The 16,648-nt window shown below is 37.7% G+C and overlaps 1 protein-coding gene across 1 annotated transcript in view; it reads right to left on the bottom strand.

Moving 5' to 3' along the window:
* The window catches only part of kcnh1a (potassium voltage-gated channel, subfamily H (eag-related), member 1a), a 47,944-nt gene that overhangs the window by 26,622 nt on the left and 4,674 nt on the right, over positions 1–16,648 (bottom strand). The window contains exons 2-7 of the mRNA XM_042501914.1: positions 16,482–16,508; positions 12,914–13,037; positions 9,142–9,248; positions 8,641–8,769; positions 6,844–6,962; positions 6,193–6,585 (exon numbers count right to left, since the gene is read on the bottom strand). Coding sequence (XP_042357848.1) covers positions 6,193–6,585; positions 6,844–6,962; positions 8,641–8,769; positions 9,142–9,248; positions 12,914–13,037; positions 16,482–16,508 — 899 coding nt within the window. The remainder of the gene's footprint in view (positions 1–6,192; positions 6,586–6,843; positions 6,963–8,640; positions 8,770–9,141; positions 9,249–12,913; positions 13,038–16,481; positions 16,509–16,648) is intronic.

Below are 16,648 nucleotides of genomic sequence, written 5' to 3'. Positions count from 1 at the left end.
TTATTGCATAAAGACACTTTTATTTTCAGAATTCTGCATGCATTATACTGGGAAAATGTTTTTTTCTTAAAAAACATGCATTTTGTTAACATATTTTATGGTCTATATTGTATATATCTTTGCAAAGGCATTTCTTAGTGTGACTGTTAAAGGGCTAAATTCGTCAGCTCTTTTGCAGCAACATGAAGTGAATCATGTGTTGTTGTTTTGGGTTATCAGTCATAACAAACTGAAATAACACAATGACTATGAGGCTCAGTCGGTCTCGAGGTGGCGGCGCTTTAAGATTGCCAAGAACAACTTTGACAGCCGCTCCTCGTTAATGATCTTCCCCTCCCTATTTGGAAACCTGTTGGGGAAAACAGCCATCAAAGTTATTCATGTCAGTCGTTAAGTTCTGTAGCAGCAGCAAGATGTTTCGGCTCCCGCTTTAATAACGTGGGGCGATTGCTTACCCGCTCTCATTTACCCTTGCCATGGATTGCCTCAAAGCAATTTGGAACAAATTGGAGTCACTGAGTTGTTGCAGGAACACAGTGGAAGATGATCCTGGAAGTGGATGGTCACAGCTTTCATGTCGGTTCGCAGCCAGTGAATCTATAACCTTATCATAGGCGAAATGTATACTAGAACCTCACAGTCAATATAAAGTTAGAAGCTGTACTGTGAAGTGGAGGGCTGCAACCTGCAATTATTTTCACTATTGCTGATTCTTTTGTCAGTTAACTGATTACCATTAGGTCTATAAAATGGCCTGGAGTCCAAGGTGAGGCCAGCAAAGTTGTTTTTTTTTTTGTTGTTGTTAAAAATCATGAAATATTTTATGCACTATTATATAAAGCTGAGAAAAGCACAACATTCTCACATTTTAAAGATTTGTGAACAACTGGATGTTTGGGATTTGGGATTGAAAAGTACATTTTTGAAAATGGATTACTAATTTTTGAATCAACTAATTGTCTAAATGACTAATTGTCTCAGTGGGCAAATGCAGTATACAGTAAGCCTGACAGCATAATGTCTAAATCTCTTTTAATGGGATATGTTACCAATAAGGAGACAGATGTTACAAGATAATCTACAAAAAAAAACTATTTTGTAGACAAAGCCTGATACATCGCTTGAAGGAACACTTGGTATTTTCAACCTGAACTCTATTTTCCTATTTTTTTGTGCCTAGGTGACTAAGGGGAACAACTGTTTTGATTCTGGTCCAGTATTGAGCGAGGCCGCTGCAGTCGGCAGCAGCAAAACAGGCTACAATGTAATCTGATTGAGCAACATTAATGTGCGTCCACTGAAAGTCCTTGTTTTTTTCTTTTTTTTTATTATAAGAGCAGTAAAATCCTTTTTGTTTAATCTTAAACAGAATCGCTGTCGCCAAACTCACCTGATTCCATATGATTTCTAGTTGAACAAAAAGGATTTAACTCTTTTTTTTTGTTGGCCTGACAGCAGCCTCCTCTTTCTCTCTCTCTCTCTCCAAATCATTGGCTACAATCCCTTATTGGATAAAAAATATATGGATTTGTCAGTAGCAAAAATGCAAAATGTCAAACAATCAACCGTCTGTGTCTGGGCTTACCTTATCGACAAAGTGAAAGATCTTGTATGCACAACCACAGTGTTGTAGGCCCTGTATGTCTAATACAACTTTATTATTTAAAAAAAGATTTTTTTTTACTTTTCATCAAGTTTCCCTTTTTCCTTTTTTTAACCATTTATTTTTTTTAGTCTCCTTTTTTGCCTAGTAATTTATTTATTTTCTTCTGTAGATTCTCTAAGGCCTTTTATAATGTGATAGCGGTGCCTTCAAGGATGAGGAGTGTGGGTGGAGGTGGGAATATTGTTGTGAATTAATGTGTTGTTTATTTTCTATGCTAAAAAATAAAAAAAAGTTGTGTTGTCAGACACATAGAAGAACATCCTGAGTCTGTCAGTGACAAAAACAAATGACTGTGCACAACAGCCGCAGGGATTACATTGCAACCTGTTTCACTGCTGTTGGCTGCAGTGGTCTGGCTCAACACTGGACCACTTTCAAAAAACGCTGTTTCCATTATTCACTTAGACACAAAAACAACAGAATATAGGGTCCTGGTTGAAAAAAAAGCAAAGTTACCATTTAATCATCTGTGCCAGACTGTCCAAATACTATTAAAAACGCATTTAACAGCCACACTGTTGGACCAAAGTGACATTTTAATTCATTAAGATGATCACAGCCCCCATATTTTTACTTTAACTTACTGGCAGGTCGCCCTTTGGTAAACACTGATCACGCTTAGAGACAAGGTTCACTTTTTACACCACCAAACAAATGAACAACGCTGGCAGTGACACATTGTGCACTAACTCTGCATTTACTACTCATCTACTATATTGGGAACTCTACTGTAAAGTGCCAGATGGCCAAAATCCCCCACATTTGTCTGCCTACACAATACATGATAGTTAGCTCTCAAGAAAATAAATATTAACTGCACAAACCATTTTATGTTGCATTGAGGGATATATTCTATGGTTGTAACAAACAATTATTGTTATTATCGATTACCGATTTCTTGTTCTTTGACCTATGGCATCGCTATGGAGCTGTTTTTATATGACTGAGTTCCTTTTTTGTTTGTCTCAAACTCATGCACATAGGAGATGTGACACACTTTCCTGCCAATGGTTTCACTCTATGCCACTGACTGACATGCCAAGATATGCAAAAGATATGCAGCAGCGCGTCAGCAAAGGCAGAGGAGAAGATGACTGCTATGTATGCCTTAATCCAGGTTTCAAATGTTTAAGAATAATCACCTTTGCAAATGTTTTATGAGGAAGGAAATACATTAATTGTTTGTTAGACCTCAAGGATGCACACCCAGTGAGTTTTGGCGAGTAACACTGAAAGTAAACATAACTTTTTCTAAGAAGAAAATTCCACAGGGCACCTTAAATCAACAGATCATTTGGTTTACAGAATTATAAAACAAAAGAGGAGAGTAAAAATGCACAACACTATTTCCCTGAGCTCAAACCATTCATTTTTTTCAACTAACAGTGTAAAGTATAAAAATGTTGATGCAAATTAACCCTCTCAAACCTGGATTGACATCAGTGTTGTATTTGTGTTGCATTTAGACACATTTCAGAAGCTATTTAACCCTTTGAAATCTATGCAATTTTCTTTGGTTTCTTTCAAAAACATTACAAAAACGTAAAAGGCAAAAAGCAACTTGGCAAGAAATGTCTCCCAAATTGCAAGAAATTAAAATAACCTGAAATGACTTGATTTTTTTTATTTTTAAGGGAGGGGATACAACTAAAAAAATGCTTATAAACATAAGGAAAACTGTCCTGTAAACTACATTATATTTAATCTAATTATTGAATTTCCTTTTCTTATTCTCAGGGTATTTTCTTTCAAGTTTTTATGAATTTCTTGCTTATTTTGGGCCATGTATTGTTAAGCTGCATTGATTTCTCCCCATGTTTTTGAATGAAATCAAACCAATTTGTCCAGATTTCAAAGGGTTAATCGGCTAACTTCAGATTTCACAGCCATCATCATAATGAAAAAGTTGCCTCTAAAAGCAACAGTGTGGCTCTCTTTTTGGTGACATTTTTCCTTGATAAAACTGAAAAGCTCAAATAACAGCAGCCCTGTCTTTCAAATCCCAAGAGCTTGTAGTTTTTCCCTCCTGCTGACCTCTGACTGCGTCTGCCCCGGCCACTTGAACTTGTCAGCGTTTAGGATGCTGAAGCGTTGAAAGACTAGAAAGGAGTCAAAATGCTGGACCTGCAAATACAACTCAGTGCTCGCGGCCAACCAACAGGCCTCTATTTTTAAATCATTACCACAGCATTTCATATTACCCTGTACTGTGAGTGCTACCCGGCAGCCCCCGAGAGCCGACATACACTGTGCTGCTCACTGTGTGACGCACAACGCCGTTTAATGCTTTCACAGCATTTTACACAATTGCAATAACAAACACACACACACACATCATGAAACGTGACACATTTAAGCACACACAGGCACACACAAACACACACAACAATGATGCATTATTAGAATGAATAACGGCAAGTGCAGGACCCTGAGGCTCCATTTAATCAATGTGTGTGTGTGTGTGTGTGTGTGTGTGTGTGTGTGTGTGTGTGTGTGAACATTTGGACCTGATTCAAAGCTGTGGCTGCGCCATAAAAGATATTTTCAATCAGATGCAGCTGGAGATATAACGTGTGTATCAGCCGGATATTTTTTACATAGATCTTATGAGGAAATACATGCAATATTTTAACATTTAAACGTCCTGTAAAGTTATTTTTTCACCTTATTGAAACGCATAAACGTAAGCTATGTAATGTTATAACTGTGCAACGAATAAACAAGCTGTTTTCTTCCATGTTGCAAAAGAAAACTGCTCAAAAAGAGACAAACTTTCAGTTCAAACACCATAAAGTCTAATTTATGCACATATATGAGCAGACGGAACAACTGAAATTAATCCAGTTAAAAGCGACCAACTCAAACTTCTCATCTGGTGACACTACATGCCTTAGTTTTGATGACAGGCCATGATTCAGTCCTTTTTGTCAGCTGTCATTAGGTGTTAATGGTCTTAGGGCATCAGTGACACAGCAGAGCGCTGAGGAGCGCCTCAGTTTAATAATGTAACGCTCCTTCCCCAATTAAAATGTGCCAATTATCTCAAGATCCTGTGATAGCTCTCCAGCAGACACTCCTCATTATGGTCCAACATTTATGAATTCACAAACAAGCATATTATTATGTTGCTCATTCCAACCTCATTTTTTTCACTGTCACTACACAAAAACAACAACCAGAGAACATCACCTCCTTTTCACCGTCACGTCCATATTAACTGTGTTTGAGTGCCTGCACTGAGACCTAATAACCTGTCAGTCCACTCAGAAATGATTATCTCTAGGATTTTAATTCTGTCCTTATTTGGTGACCGAAAGTTGAGCAGACAGAGCATGACTTCAGCTCCTCCGATCCGTCAGCGTTAAGACCGCTAACTCACCTAGCTTACTGTGTGTTGCAGTAACTGTTTCTATGGCGACGTTTTTTAAGCGCTGTCTGATGTTTAACTTGAGTACAATAATGCAGGTTATTAAGTTACAATATTTAAAACAGATTGTTGGTCTGTAATCTGATTCGTGTATTTAATCACGTCTTTCATCAAACTATGTTATATAATTTCTAATTTAGTGATAATGTAATTTATAATAATTAGCTTGTTACATATTAATAAGACATGCAAAACTGGACACTGTGTGATAATGTGATTGACTAAATAAGTCTCCATTGTGACTCTGTGTTTCGGAAATATCTCTAAAGATTACTAGGGGCTGTGGGAAAAAAATTGATACATCATTATCATTAAAATACATCATTAAAATGCTTTTTTAGGCCACAAGATAAATTTTCTGCAATAAAAGTGAGCAACTTGATGTTATTAGATAAAACAGATGATGGTAAAATTTAATTTGGGGGTTGCTATTTGCATTTGAAAAAAGGTGATAAATTTGTAATCTATTTTTATAGTGACTGATTCATTGTTCATGGTCTGTAAAATGTCAAAAAACAATTAAAAGGGAATTCAAAAAGATTTCAAAATTTCTCAGAGGCCAAGGTGATATCTTTGGATGATTGTTTGTTTGAAAAATTTTTCTATATGGGATTTTGGCATCAGAAGTGTGACATTTGTTACAAAAAACATTACAGTCCAGCAATAAAATTAGAACTGGTTAGAACTGGGAAATACATGGCTTTTGTTAGTGAGTTTTCTCTGTGATTTTTTATTTAAAAAAAAAAAAGATGTTAACATTTATTTTTAAGATTTTAAAGAGCAATGTAAAAAAAATGGACTCGTAAAATAATACTTGCCATGTCTGTGCATTTGTAAGACTTCTGAAATTCTGATTTTGAGGCATTTTAATACCAATTAAGGCCTTATTTTTATATTAATTAATTCAATGCCTTTTAAGATTTTTTAAGGACCCGCGGGAACTCTGCTTCCACAACTTCCCTAACAGAAAGTGACATATTAAAATTGCTTATGTCCAACCAACAACTCCAAAATACTTGGTTTACAATCGCCTGAGACAAACTAGAGCAGCAAATCTTCACATGTGAGAAGCTGGAAGTAGAAGAACCACAGCACTCACCTCATCTACGTTCTCGAAGGCGTTGATGACATCGTACGGCAGGCAGGATAGCAGGTCGATAACAAACCAGGTCTTCAGGTAGTTCATTCGGATCAGCTTGGGGTCCGAGATAACCTCGCCCGCAGGTCCAACGAACGTGGTGTGGAAGTTTAAAACGATGTCCACCAGGAAGATGACGTCCACGATGCTGTCCACCACCAGCCACGTCACGTTGTTCTGCTTGGTCTTGAAGGAGACGTTGTAGGGCACCATGATGGCGGTGTAGAAGGTGAGGATGAGGATGACCCAGTCCCACGTGGTCTTGAAGAGGCAGTAGTGCAGGATGATGTGGGGAGGGGTTTTGGGGGTCTCCTGTTTGTACTGAGGTAGGATATCTTGGCCAAGCTGCAGGACCTGCCGAAAAACAGCGAATCAGTTAAACTCAGCAGACAGGTGAATAAACACACACAGCAGGAGGCCAAAAATACTGAGGCTTAAATCATGTTGTCCTGACTGTGACTACAGCTCACCTGCTCACAAGAAGTGCTGTGTAAGTCTTACAAGTTGACCTGATCTAAAAGATTTCTAGGTGTCCTAACTTTGTTCCCTTGTATACAGCATTTATTTGTACCAAATCAAATCAGAAACAAAGACCACATGAATCGTCCGTACCTCAGCTAAGCGGGAGTGCTTGTGGACATTCTCTCCTTTGTGGACTGTGGGCTGCAGCTGCTGTAAGACACCTCTGCTGCTCGTTAGAGCTCGAGTCAGCCGGGCGAACTTTCCCCAGCCTGAGGGTCATAAACACAAACAGTAAGCACAAACTTTAACAAAATTTTTTTTCAATATGTTTTTGGCTGCTGTGTTAATTCCTGGGGCTACAGCACTCAAAGTATCAGGGTCTGAGAATGACTTTTATAGGACTGAACAATTGCTAAGAAAAGCGTACTTCATAAACTGTAGTGAATGGGTTTAATTGTGTTAATTGCTTCTGTTTTGTAGAGCAATAATAAGCCACTTAAGTATTTCAGCACTGGAAAGACGTTCTTTTAATCAATTGGGCTGTATATGCAGTAAAAAGATGCAAATACTTTTGAAACTGGCACTTGAATTCTGGTCATCCAATGTGACAGGTTTCTTTAGGAAATTTAAGCAGTTTTCCTTTGGCATGTTTCAGCTGTTTGGGTTCACTCTCAGCAGGAATCAGTTTTCTGCAAAACAAAATCCCTAAAAACCACTTTACACTCTCTACTGAGCACCAAATGATGGGCAAAGTTATTGACAACCTAGATTTTTGATCAAGAGTTGGTGTAGACTAAAAACAGAGCTGGAGTTATAGTAAATGTTGGACTAACATTTGTTCTGAGTCACTCTGCTGGTTGTGTAAAAAGACAACAGTTTTCGAAAAAGTTCACCGTGCCAGTTTAAATGGTGATAATTTGTGTTTTGGTCTCCAAAAAATCTGTTATTGTAGGTTTACTCTGCCTGGTCGAGGTCAAAAAGAGACTGCAGTCGTGATTACAGTGAGGACGGTCCTAACTTCATGTGGGCTTCTGCATCTCTCTCTACTCTCTGCTCAGGCAGCTTAGACTGATGCTTGCGATTGTTGCCTGCAGGCCATGTCCCATGTAGCACAGAGAGCTACAGCCTTTACGACAGAGCTACCTGTTGGTGCTGAACAACAATCTCAATTTCACTCTAAATCCACATCCTGTTTTTGTCACTATGGCTTGTTTGTAGTCGCTCACTTGCACCGATGCCTGTGCTATTTTGGCTGTCTTCAGCGGTTACACAGTCCAGTGAGTCATTTTTTTTCTGTTGTGTGCTGATAACCATCATGATGGGGTGCGTATTTGACTGAGTGGGTGTGTGCCGGAGCAGATGCACAATGCTCAGGGTTGGATGGGGATCGCTGGCGAGCTAATGTTACCTCAGCCTCTCTCGTTTTATCATCTCTGTGTGAAAAGTTTTAGATAACACATGTCCTCTACACAGTGTGGAAAGAGAAGGGATTTTACTGGGCCTTTTGAGGTGTGGATGCAAATGTATTTTTCTATTTTATTAAGTATTGAAATTTAAGTAAATGTCTATTAAGTCAAACAATGATGACTGAGCTCGTGACTCACTGATAAAAGCCCTTAACTTGCAGTATTCTCAACCGTAAATTCCCAGGAAAATGACAAGCTGATGTAAGTGATGCATTTTCACTTTCAAAAAAGGATCCCATAAAACCGAAAGGACACTTTCTTTTGACTTTAGCCGTTTGTTTACTTTCATCACTTTCACTAGATTCTTTTTTTACCCCCAGGTGTTCAAACACTAAAGAAAACCTATAATATTATATTCCATTTCTGCCAATATATCCCCTTAAATCCTACAGATCTGGACCTTTAACATTTGCAGTTTCAGAAAAACAACCTTTTTGATAGAAACCATGAAGCTGAGCAAAAGAAGTTTGTTGACTCTTACCTTTGGAAGAATCGTCTTCGATGGGTTGTTTAAAGGCTGTGATGTCACTGAACGTACAAAGAAACAGGACCACTTTCTCTTGTTCGTTTCGAATGGGTGCAATCTTCACAAAAAACCAAACAGGCGTCCCTGAAAAGTATAAAGAGAACAACACACATATTTAGCTGCAACTTATTTTTAGCAAAAATGACACTGAGTGCACATGGAGCAGAGAGATTCAACTAAAATGTTCTAGACTTTCAAAACTTTCCATGTTTTCCAAGCAGAGCGAGGTTACACCTGCAAGTGGAAACAAACTCATCACCACATTTTTTCGGGGGGGAGGGGGGGGGTTCTCCGGTCTGGCTCTCAACCAATTAGCACATTTCTACAGAGGTAGAAATGTTCTAGGCTGCCTTTGAACTCGACTTGATGTTACAGGAGCTCTGAATACATTTGCATGACAAGAGAGTGGAAACTTCACATTTTTCTCTTTTCCTCACATATGGCGCCCAAACTTACTGTTCTTCTTGTACATCAGTATTTCAAACGAGTTCATCTCATAATTCTCGAACGTTAGTCGCACTTTTTCCGTCGTGTCCTTGTCCGTGAGCTCCCCGTACATGAAGCTGAAAGACACAAAGGGAAATAAGTATTTTAATATTTAATAGGCAGCAGCACGTTGGACAAGCATGCTCGTTCTTGCACTAAAGTGTGATGAGGAAGGCTTGACTGTGTAAATATCATAATGTGTTAGTTGAAAAGTATTCCCTGGTTATGCTGTGGTACTTTGTTCTTGTCTCCGATTTATCTGACGTGAGTAACCCAGTAGAGCTTCAAAATCATGTCTTATCCATGTTTTCCTCTTAAATTTCGCTGTGTATTTTTCTGAAAAACAAAATAAAATGATGCCATTTATCAAGAGTTGCACCTAAACTGTGTAGGCCAGTTTCTGACTGCATTTTAGAGACCTCTAGAGACATTCATCACATTAGGCTGCATTAAATATAGCGTAAAAGCAGATTAAAAATCATTGTAATGTATCCTGAAAGCATTAAAAAGATAAATGCAGCCTGATGTCTAATTGGCCAAATGCAAAGTACCTCTCAAAAACAAATTAAACCTGAAGATGGGTCAAGCAACCATGAGCACATTTAACCACGCTGCAGAGGCATTCATCTCACTTTGCTTGTTACTGCCACCCTCAGTAGCAGCCTGTTCCAGCATGATCTAAATATAACTCTGAGTTTGTTATGAAATAAAAAAAAAGGAAGGCTAAATTTAATGAGACTACATTCTGACGCCACAGAGACTTTTCAGACCAGTGCTTGATGTGATATCACTGATGAATATCCTGTCTTTTTCTGAGCCGCGGGGAACGTGACTTGCTTCAAAGAAAAAAAAAAGATTCCTCAAATGACTCGTCACACGTGAAAAAATTCCCACAGGTTTTTGACTGTATGTTTACAGGATATGGTATAGAACAAAAATAAACATATACATAATTGAGGAGACATGGAAAGAGCAGATGAGATGGAAATAACATCTTTGATCCGCACACATCTGCAGCAAAAGAGGCTCAGATATTAGACTTAAACACTTTGGGGAGATGAGCAAACATTTTATGTTTGAGTCATCCTCAGAAACATCAAACATGCGCAATGTTTTTATGGCCTCATAATCAGACTCATGGAGAGTTTTGACAGAAAAAAGCAACCAAAAAGACCAAATGATTAAAGGCATGGAGGTATATTTGAAGAAAAATAAAAGGGGGTAGTGATACCTACGGCCTGGGAACCAGATGAATCTGCAAACTCATGTTTTAACTGTGTGGTCACCATCCTGTTCAAACAGATTTCCACCCCGCTTTATTTGGGGGAAAAAAACTAGTTTGAAATAAGCAAAGTTTTGATGTTTTTTCAAGTAATGATTAATTGCCAATTCATTTTACCATATTGATTGATTAAGGAAAGTGCTTATGATTTGCAACCCTAATATATATTATTTACTTAAATGAGATTATACCAAGCTGTAACTTCTGGAGCTGAAATGAAGCCATCTTGGTCTCAATAGCTAATTTCAACATTCATGACAACCGTACGAGGAGTGGATTTTTATATAACTCACCTATTTACAATTTTATTAAGGCTTAATATTACGCATAATTAAAAATGGGGCTGCTTTGACTGACAGGCTGACTGAAAGGTGTTGCCACAGTCAGATGCACTACTCCCTTCTTCACAGCTCCACCCTGTTGGCCAAATATGGTCACTTCTGGCTCCAAAAACCCAAAATGGCAACAGGCAAAATGCTGAATTTAAGTTCAGTTCGCAAACCAATGGGTGACATCACAGTAACTGTGAATTATTTTTAAAGTCTGTGGGTTATAAATGAAACCTCTGTAAGGAGGGACCGACGTGAGCACATTGTGAGTCAGGCTTTAAGCTAAATACAAACGACATTATCTATAGCTGAGGGTAATACCATTAGTTATGCAGGTTTTTGGCAACAAAAAAAAAAATTGAAGTACTGGACAAATTCAAATCTTGACCTGATCTCTCAGATTTCTCAGAATAAAACCAAACAGTTGCTGTGCAGATTCACATATCAATGTTTAAAAAATAGAAAATGTAAACAATCCACTTAAACTGTAAATGTATTCCCTCCAGTAAGTGCTACAAAGGCGTGTTAGCTTGCTGCATAGTTATTTGTCACTTACTGAAATGTACGGTAATATTTATAGGCTACACATAACACCAACTGCATATGAAGTAGTTACGTAAAGAGAAATGTTTTCTGTTAAGGTCTGTTTTCAAACACAGCGACTTCACTCCATCTCAGAACCTAAAAATAAACCGAAAACAAATCGCCTCACACTCTGTTCGATATTTGTATTGGCAAGTTCTCTGAAGCTTATGCTTAGAGACCCGAGGGTCTAAATCAGTAATAGCCGCCACAGTGCTGGCTGTGACAAACGCCTTCTCCAACAACAGAGGAAATCTCCCACGGTTTTCAAATCTGGCAGCACCAACTGTTTCCATGTCGTCCTATTAATGTAGTTCTCACTGGCATGGTTATTACAGGCACAATAAACACAAGTCCAGAAATTAGTCACTCCAATAGGTATACTACTCATTTTAAATATTTCCTTTTCTTCCTTTATGTGAACGGTTTTGGAGAAAGCATCCCCGGGGACACTGTCCACAGTTTGACTGCTGCAGTCTGTGATGTGGAAAAAGTTTCAGTTGTTTCAACCTGATTACATCACAGATTTATGTCTTATCTGATTTTTATCTTTGCAAGAGATTCAAAAAAACTACTGAACTGTCTTAAATTATGGAAACATCATATTAATAATAATTGTGCGTGTTCTCACTAAAACAGTAGAATATCTTGTGATTTTAATTTCCTCTGCTGAGATACTCTGTTGAAGGGAATTGGGAGTCATAGTCGATCCAGGATCTCCTAACATCTAGGTCTAGTGCAAAGGTGGGCCCCTGAGAACTGAAACGCTGGGCTCTCCTCATGCTGTCACTATTATCCATGAGCCCAGCAACCCTGTGGAATCAAACCTGAAAAAATGCACATGTGCAATGGTGGCACTGAGTGATTTTCTGCAGAATTGTTTCCTTTTCATTTCAAAAAGCCAAAATGTTCCATAGAGAGCGAGAAACCACAAACGTGAGCATGAACACTGGCACACTGTGTACACCAGATCCTCCTCAATTATTCTGTCTACCAGATACCTCAAAATAAGATGCTGATTGGAGTTGTAAATACAAATAAACACAAAATGACAGAAAATGACTTCTACTATATAGCACTTGCATTTCAACAGCCCACTTCTATATGACGCGGGGATCTACGTGAGAGCTCTGCTCCACTTTTTACTGCAGGCACTTTTGACATTTAAAAAAAAAGAAAAAGAAACACTTGCAAAGGCAGTCAATCTCTCTCTGACTGTGGTATAACTGCAGGAACAGCATGATTAGTTTTGCTTTGCCAGCCAAGATGAAAATCTTGATAGTTGTAACAAGTTCGTGCAATCTGGCTGGCCAATCTTGTACTTGTATCTAATATGGAAAAATAATTCAAAGTGTGCCAATATACCATAAAACTAATCTTATTATCTTCAAATGAGTTTGTAATCTGAATGAGTTTAATAAAAAAATACTGTGTTCTCATATGTTTTCACATTATGGTTTTGTAATCAATAAACAAATATGTGATTATGAAACAATTGACATTACTCCCAAAACATCAGTATTAAAGACACAGATGATCTCTTGCCTACCTGCAGGTGCTGCTTTTCTGCATCACCTCGGCTCTGTGGTACCCCGACAACTTGCAGAAACCATCGTTGCTGTAGACGATGGGCCAGTCGACTATCTGAGCGTTTCCCAGGACGAAGTTGGTATCTGTTCGACAGTAAATGGAAAAGAAAAGAGCAAATAACTTGAGGGGTGACAGTTTTTAATTACATCTTAAAAACAGCAATATCTAAACACTTAAACTATAGTTTGGGTTGGGAAAAGCATAAAGGCCTATTATGTTGGATGTAAACCACAGGGCACAACTACAACGCAAATGTTAAATGTTAAATTTGAGATCACGTTTTTAGATGTCTAAGCTTGGACATTTTTATTGTAAACCATATCGTAGACTTGATCAGCACAAATTTACAGGGAAGAGTGAAAACATTAATACCGCTTTACCACCAAAGTTAGTGTGTGTAAGCCTTTCTTTTTTTGTTTTTTAATACGGGTAAACCCTCAAAAACTAGCCTATAGACTCCTTTCCAATTGCCAGCAGACTGGAGCTGAGTACACGGCTCTGCAGTAAGCCTTTTTGTTCCTTTTACTGGTGTGTCACGTTTGATGTTAGAGAACAGGTGGGTAAACTGTAGAAAGCAGCATGGAGGCCTATGGTGGTTCCTTTTTTTAAATATATACACAGTATTTTAGTGCAGAGTAGTTCAGAATGATGCTGGAGCCCTGCTATGGTGGAATTTGTTAATGTGTGTACATATAACTGGTAATATTTTAAGTTCAAATTTGCCTTTGCAGTTAAACAAAATGCCATTTTTTAACATCCTTGACCATCGTTTTGTGCTTTATTTTGAAAAAAGTATCAGTTCAGGCACTGTTAAGGCACTGGTATCGGAAAAAACCCAAACAATACCCAACCCTACCACAGAGTCAACTGATCCGGGTGTGAATACCGGTTGTAACATTTCCCATAACAAACAAAAGCCAGATGTATGTGGCTGTTAGTGGGTTTTTTGTGCAGTGGGAAAGGGACTTTAAAGTGACTCTGCAGTTAAACTGGGCCAGTTTTGATGGAGGTTATCCCTTCACCATGACCACAAAACCTAGCTGGGATATTATTTAACGTCTCCTCATACTATATGTTTGTTTTAAATGTTTATTTTAAACACATTTCCTGTTTAAAATTATGTGTTTGTCTTTCTCCATCTTTGCCCATATGGGAAACTTATACACAAATGTAGACCAAATAAAAACTCTTTTCTTATGAAGTAAACATCCAAATATCTGCTCCCTTTACTTTTTTATCAGGAGTTGCTTGTTAGCAGTACTTTTCACTCTTGTGGTTTCTTTTTGTGTGTTGCTTATGTGGACTGTTTAATGGGCCTAGTTGGCTATTTCAGAGGTATTTGGGGAAAAAATGTTGTGTTAGTCATTAAGTCCAATTTCTAGCTTTGGATTATTATGATAAAACATTCCTCATTGGTAAGTAAATCTACTTTCTGCCGTCATCGATTTTTAAATGTCATGAAAAAGCAGTACATTAATTCTTATATGGCATATTTTGCATATTCAAATGTTACCAAAGCCTCCAAGCAAAACTTATTCATTGTCAAAATGTTAATAAACCGAAGTAATGCATGTACATTTTTAATGGCCTATTTTGCCTCTGTCCTATTTTCAAACCTCAGCGATTTTATAATTAACATTCACATACTGTTACTCGGTGTCATTACTTAAACTGCAAATGGTCCTCATTTCATTATAAACTAAATTAAAGGATAACACTGGTGGGGTTTTTGGGGGTTTTTTTATTGTCGCAGCTGGCTTTTTCAACAATGAATGGTTGAAACAAACATGCAAATGATTGTATTATGTATTTACCATGGAAAAATATGCAAAATTTTGCCTGGACTCAAAAGAAATGGCTACATATAGAATGTTTGCTTCAAATATACTTGTCATTTTAAAGTCAACGACATACATTACACTTAATGTGCTGGATATAAGTATGCAGCCCCTTTTCACTCCCAACTCGTCAAATACAGCCGCTTTGTCTGTGATCTTAGCGTCAGAGACTCACACGCAAATGAACCTTTTGTGGCGGTGTGATAAGCACCGGGCGGAGCCAATCGTTGACACAGCGTGCAACAACCTAACTAGTAAAATACCACTGCTTTGTCAGTGGCTGTCAGACACCAATGCACACAGACACCTTTTGGGGCAGTATGATGCACAAAACTTGGTGGCACTTTATAAAATACTGCCAGCAACTACTGCAGTATAAAGAACAAGAAAGTCTTTAGGAAGGAAGAAAAGGTGAATCGGTCAAACAAACTCCGGACATTCACCTGTGAGCCTACTGTTCGCTTCTAGTGCGAAACCAAAAGTCAATGAATTTCAATAAAAACATAGTGTGCTGGCATGTATAGCATGCTACACTAGTGAGGTAAGACATGTGACATTACATGACAACCATGACTCTCTTTTCTAAACCTAACCACGTACTTCTGTTGCCTAAAACTAAGGAAGTAAACCTAAAAACAAAGGACACAATGCATGTAACAAGCATAAATTGACATGCCATCCGTGAATGACCAAAACTGATGTAGGAGGTACCAAGCGCCTCATATTTTTGACTTGTAGGTGTAGTGACAAAGCAGTAATATTTGACGAGTTGGGACGAGAACTGGTTGGAGTATGACTTGAACATGAAAACAGGCCATCAATGTTTGCCTTAAATTTGTCAAAAATAAAAATAATTGTCATATTTTAAAACACTATAATTGTAATTGTATATTGTAGACTTCATTGACAGATTAGACATGATTACTCATTTGCGTAACTGCGTGTCGCAATTCGACATTTTATATCCAATAATATAATTGTGCAAAACAAAGCTTAAAATGTTTTCATTTTGTAAGGTGAAGTGTCGTTTCATAGTATAACATTACAATCTAAGGATTGCTGTATAGGATTTTGACATCAAATAATTACTAAAAGTTAATAAAAAAAATGTTTTCAATGGGACAGGAGAAGTGATGATAACTGGAGATAAAAACTCAAAAATAAAAATCTGTATGGTGAATTTCAAAGCAAACCATATACACACAAAGGCTTCAACAATGTGACATCACATGGGTGAAAGAGCAGAGGTAATAAAAACAAATAGAAATGCTATTTTTGTATATACCACATATGAAAGCACACATACACACACACACACACACACACACACACACAAAAGTCTTTGATCACATTGATCATGTCAAAGTAAAACACAGAAATGACAAGTGAAAGCATGAAAACACTGACAGAATACGATGCACGAGACGTTCCATGCCAACGTGTTATTTTACAATGATCAGATGAATCTTGTGAGCGAATAAAGTCCAAAGATCTATTATTGTTTTTAGCCCTGAATTTGCTGTGAAAACTTTCACAAAGTTTTTTTTAAAACAATTTCAAATAAAGTCTAATTTGTGAAGTGCTTTGTAAATTAACAGCATTTGGTATAGAACATTTAGTGGGACATTACAAAGAGATAGATACTGCAGAGAAAACATAAGCAGCACACCAAACTAAACTGTGTAGTACCTGTCTGTCTATGTGACAGTGTCCAAACTGAAACGTTCGAAAAGAAAAGAAGGTTAACAGATTACAGTGAGAAACATCTGTTAAGTGTCACACAAAAAAATATGAGACGTGTCAACCAAAAAGAGGCAACACCACAGTGAATCACTCTAACCTGAGTGAATGCTACA

The sequence above is a fragment of the Plectropomus leopardus genome, chromosome 15, assembly GCF_008729295.1.
Source record: "Plectropomus leopardus isolate mb chromosome 15, YSFRI_Pleo_2.0, whole genome shotgun sequence".
In the NCBI taxonomy this organism is placed as follows: domain Eukaryota; kingdom Metazoa; phylum Chordata; class Actinopteri; order Perciformes; family Serranidae; genus Plectropomus; species Plectropomus leopardus.
The sequence above is the reverse complement of the archived record's forward strand: the minus strand, read 5'-3'. Positions and strand labels throughout refer to the sequence as shown.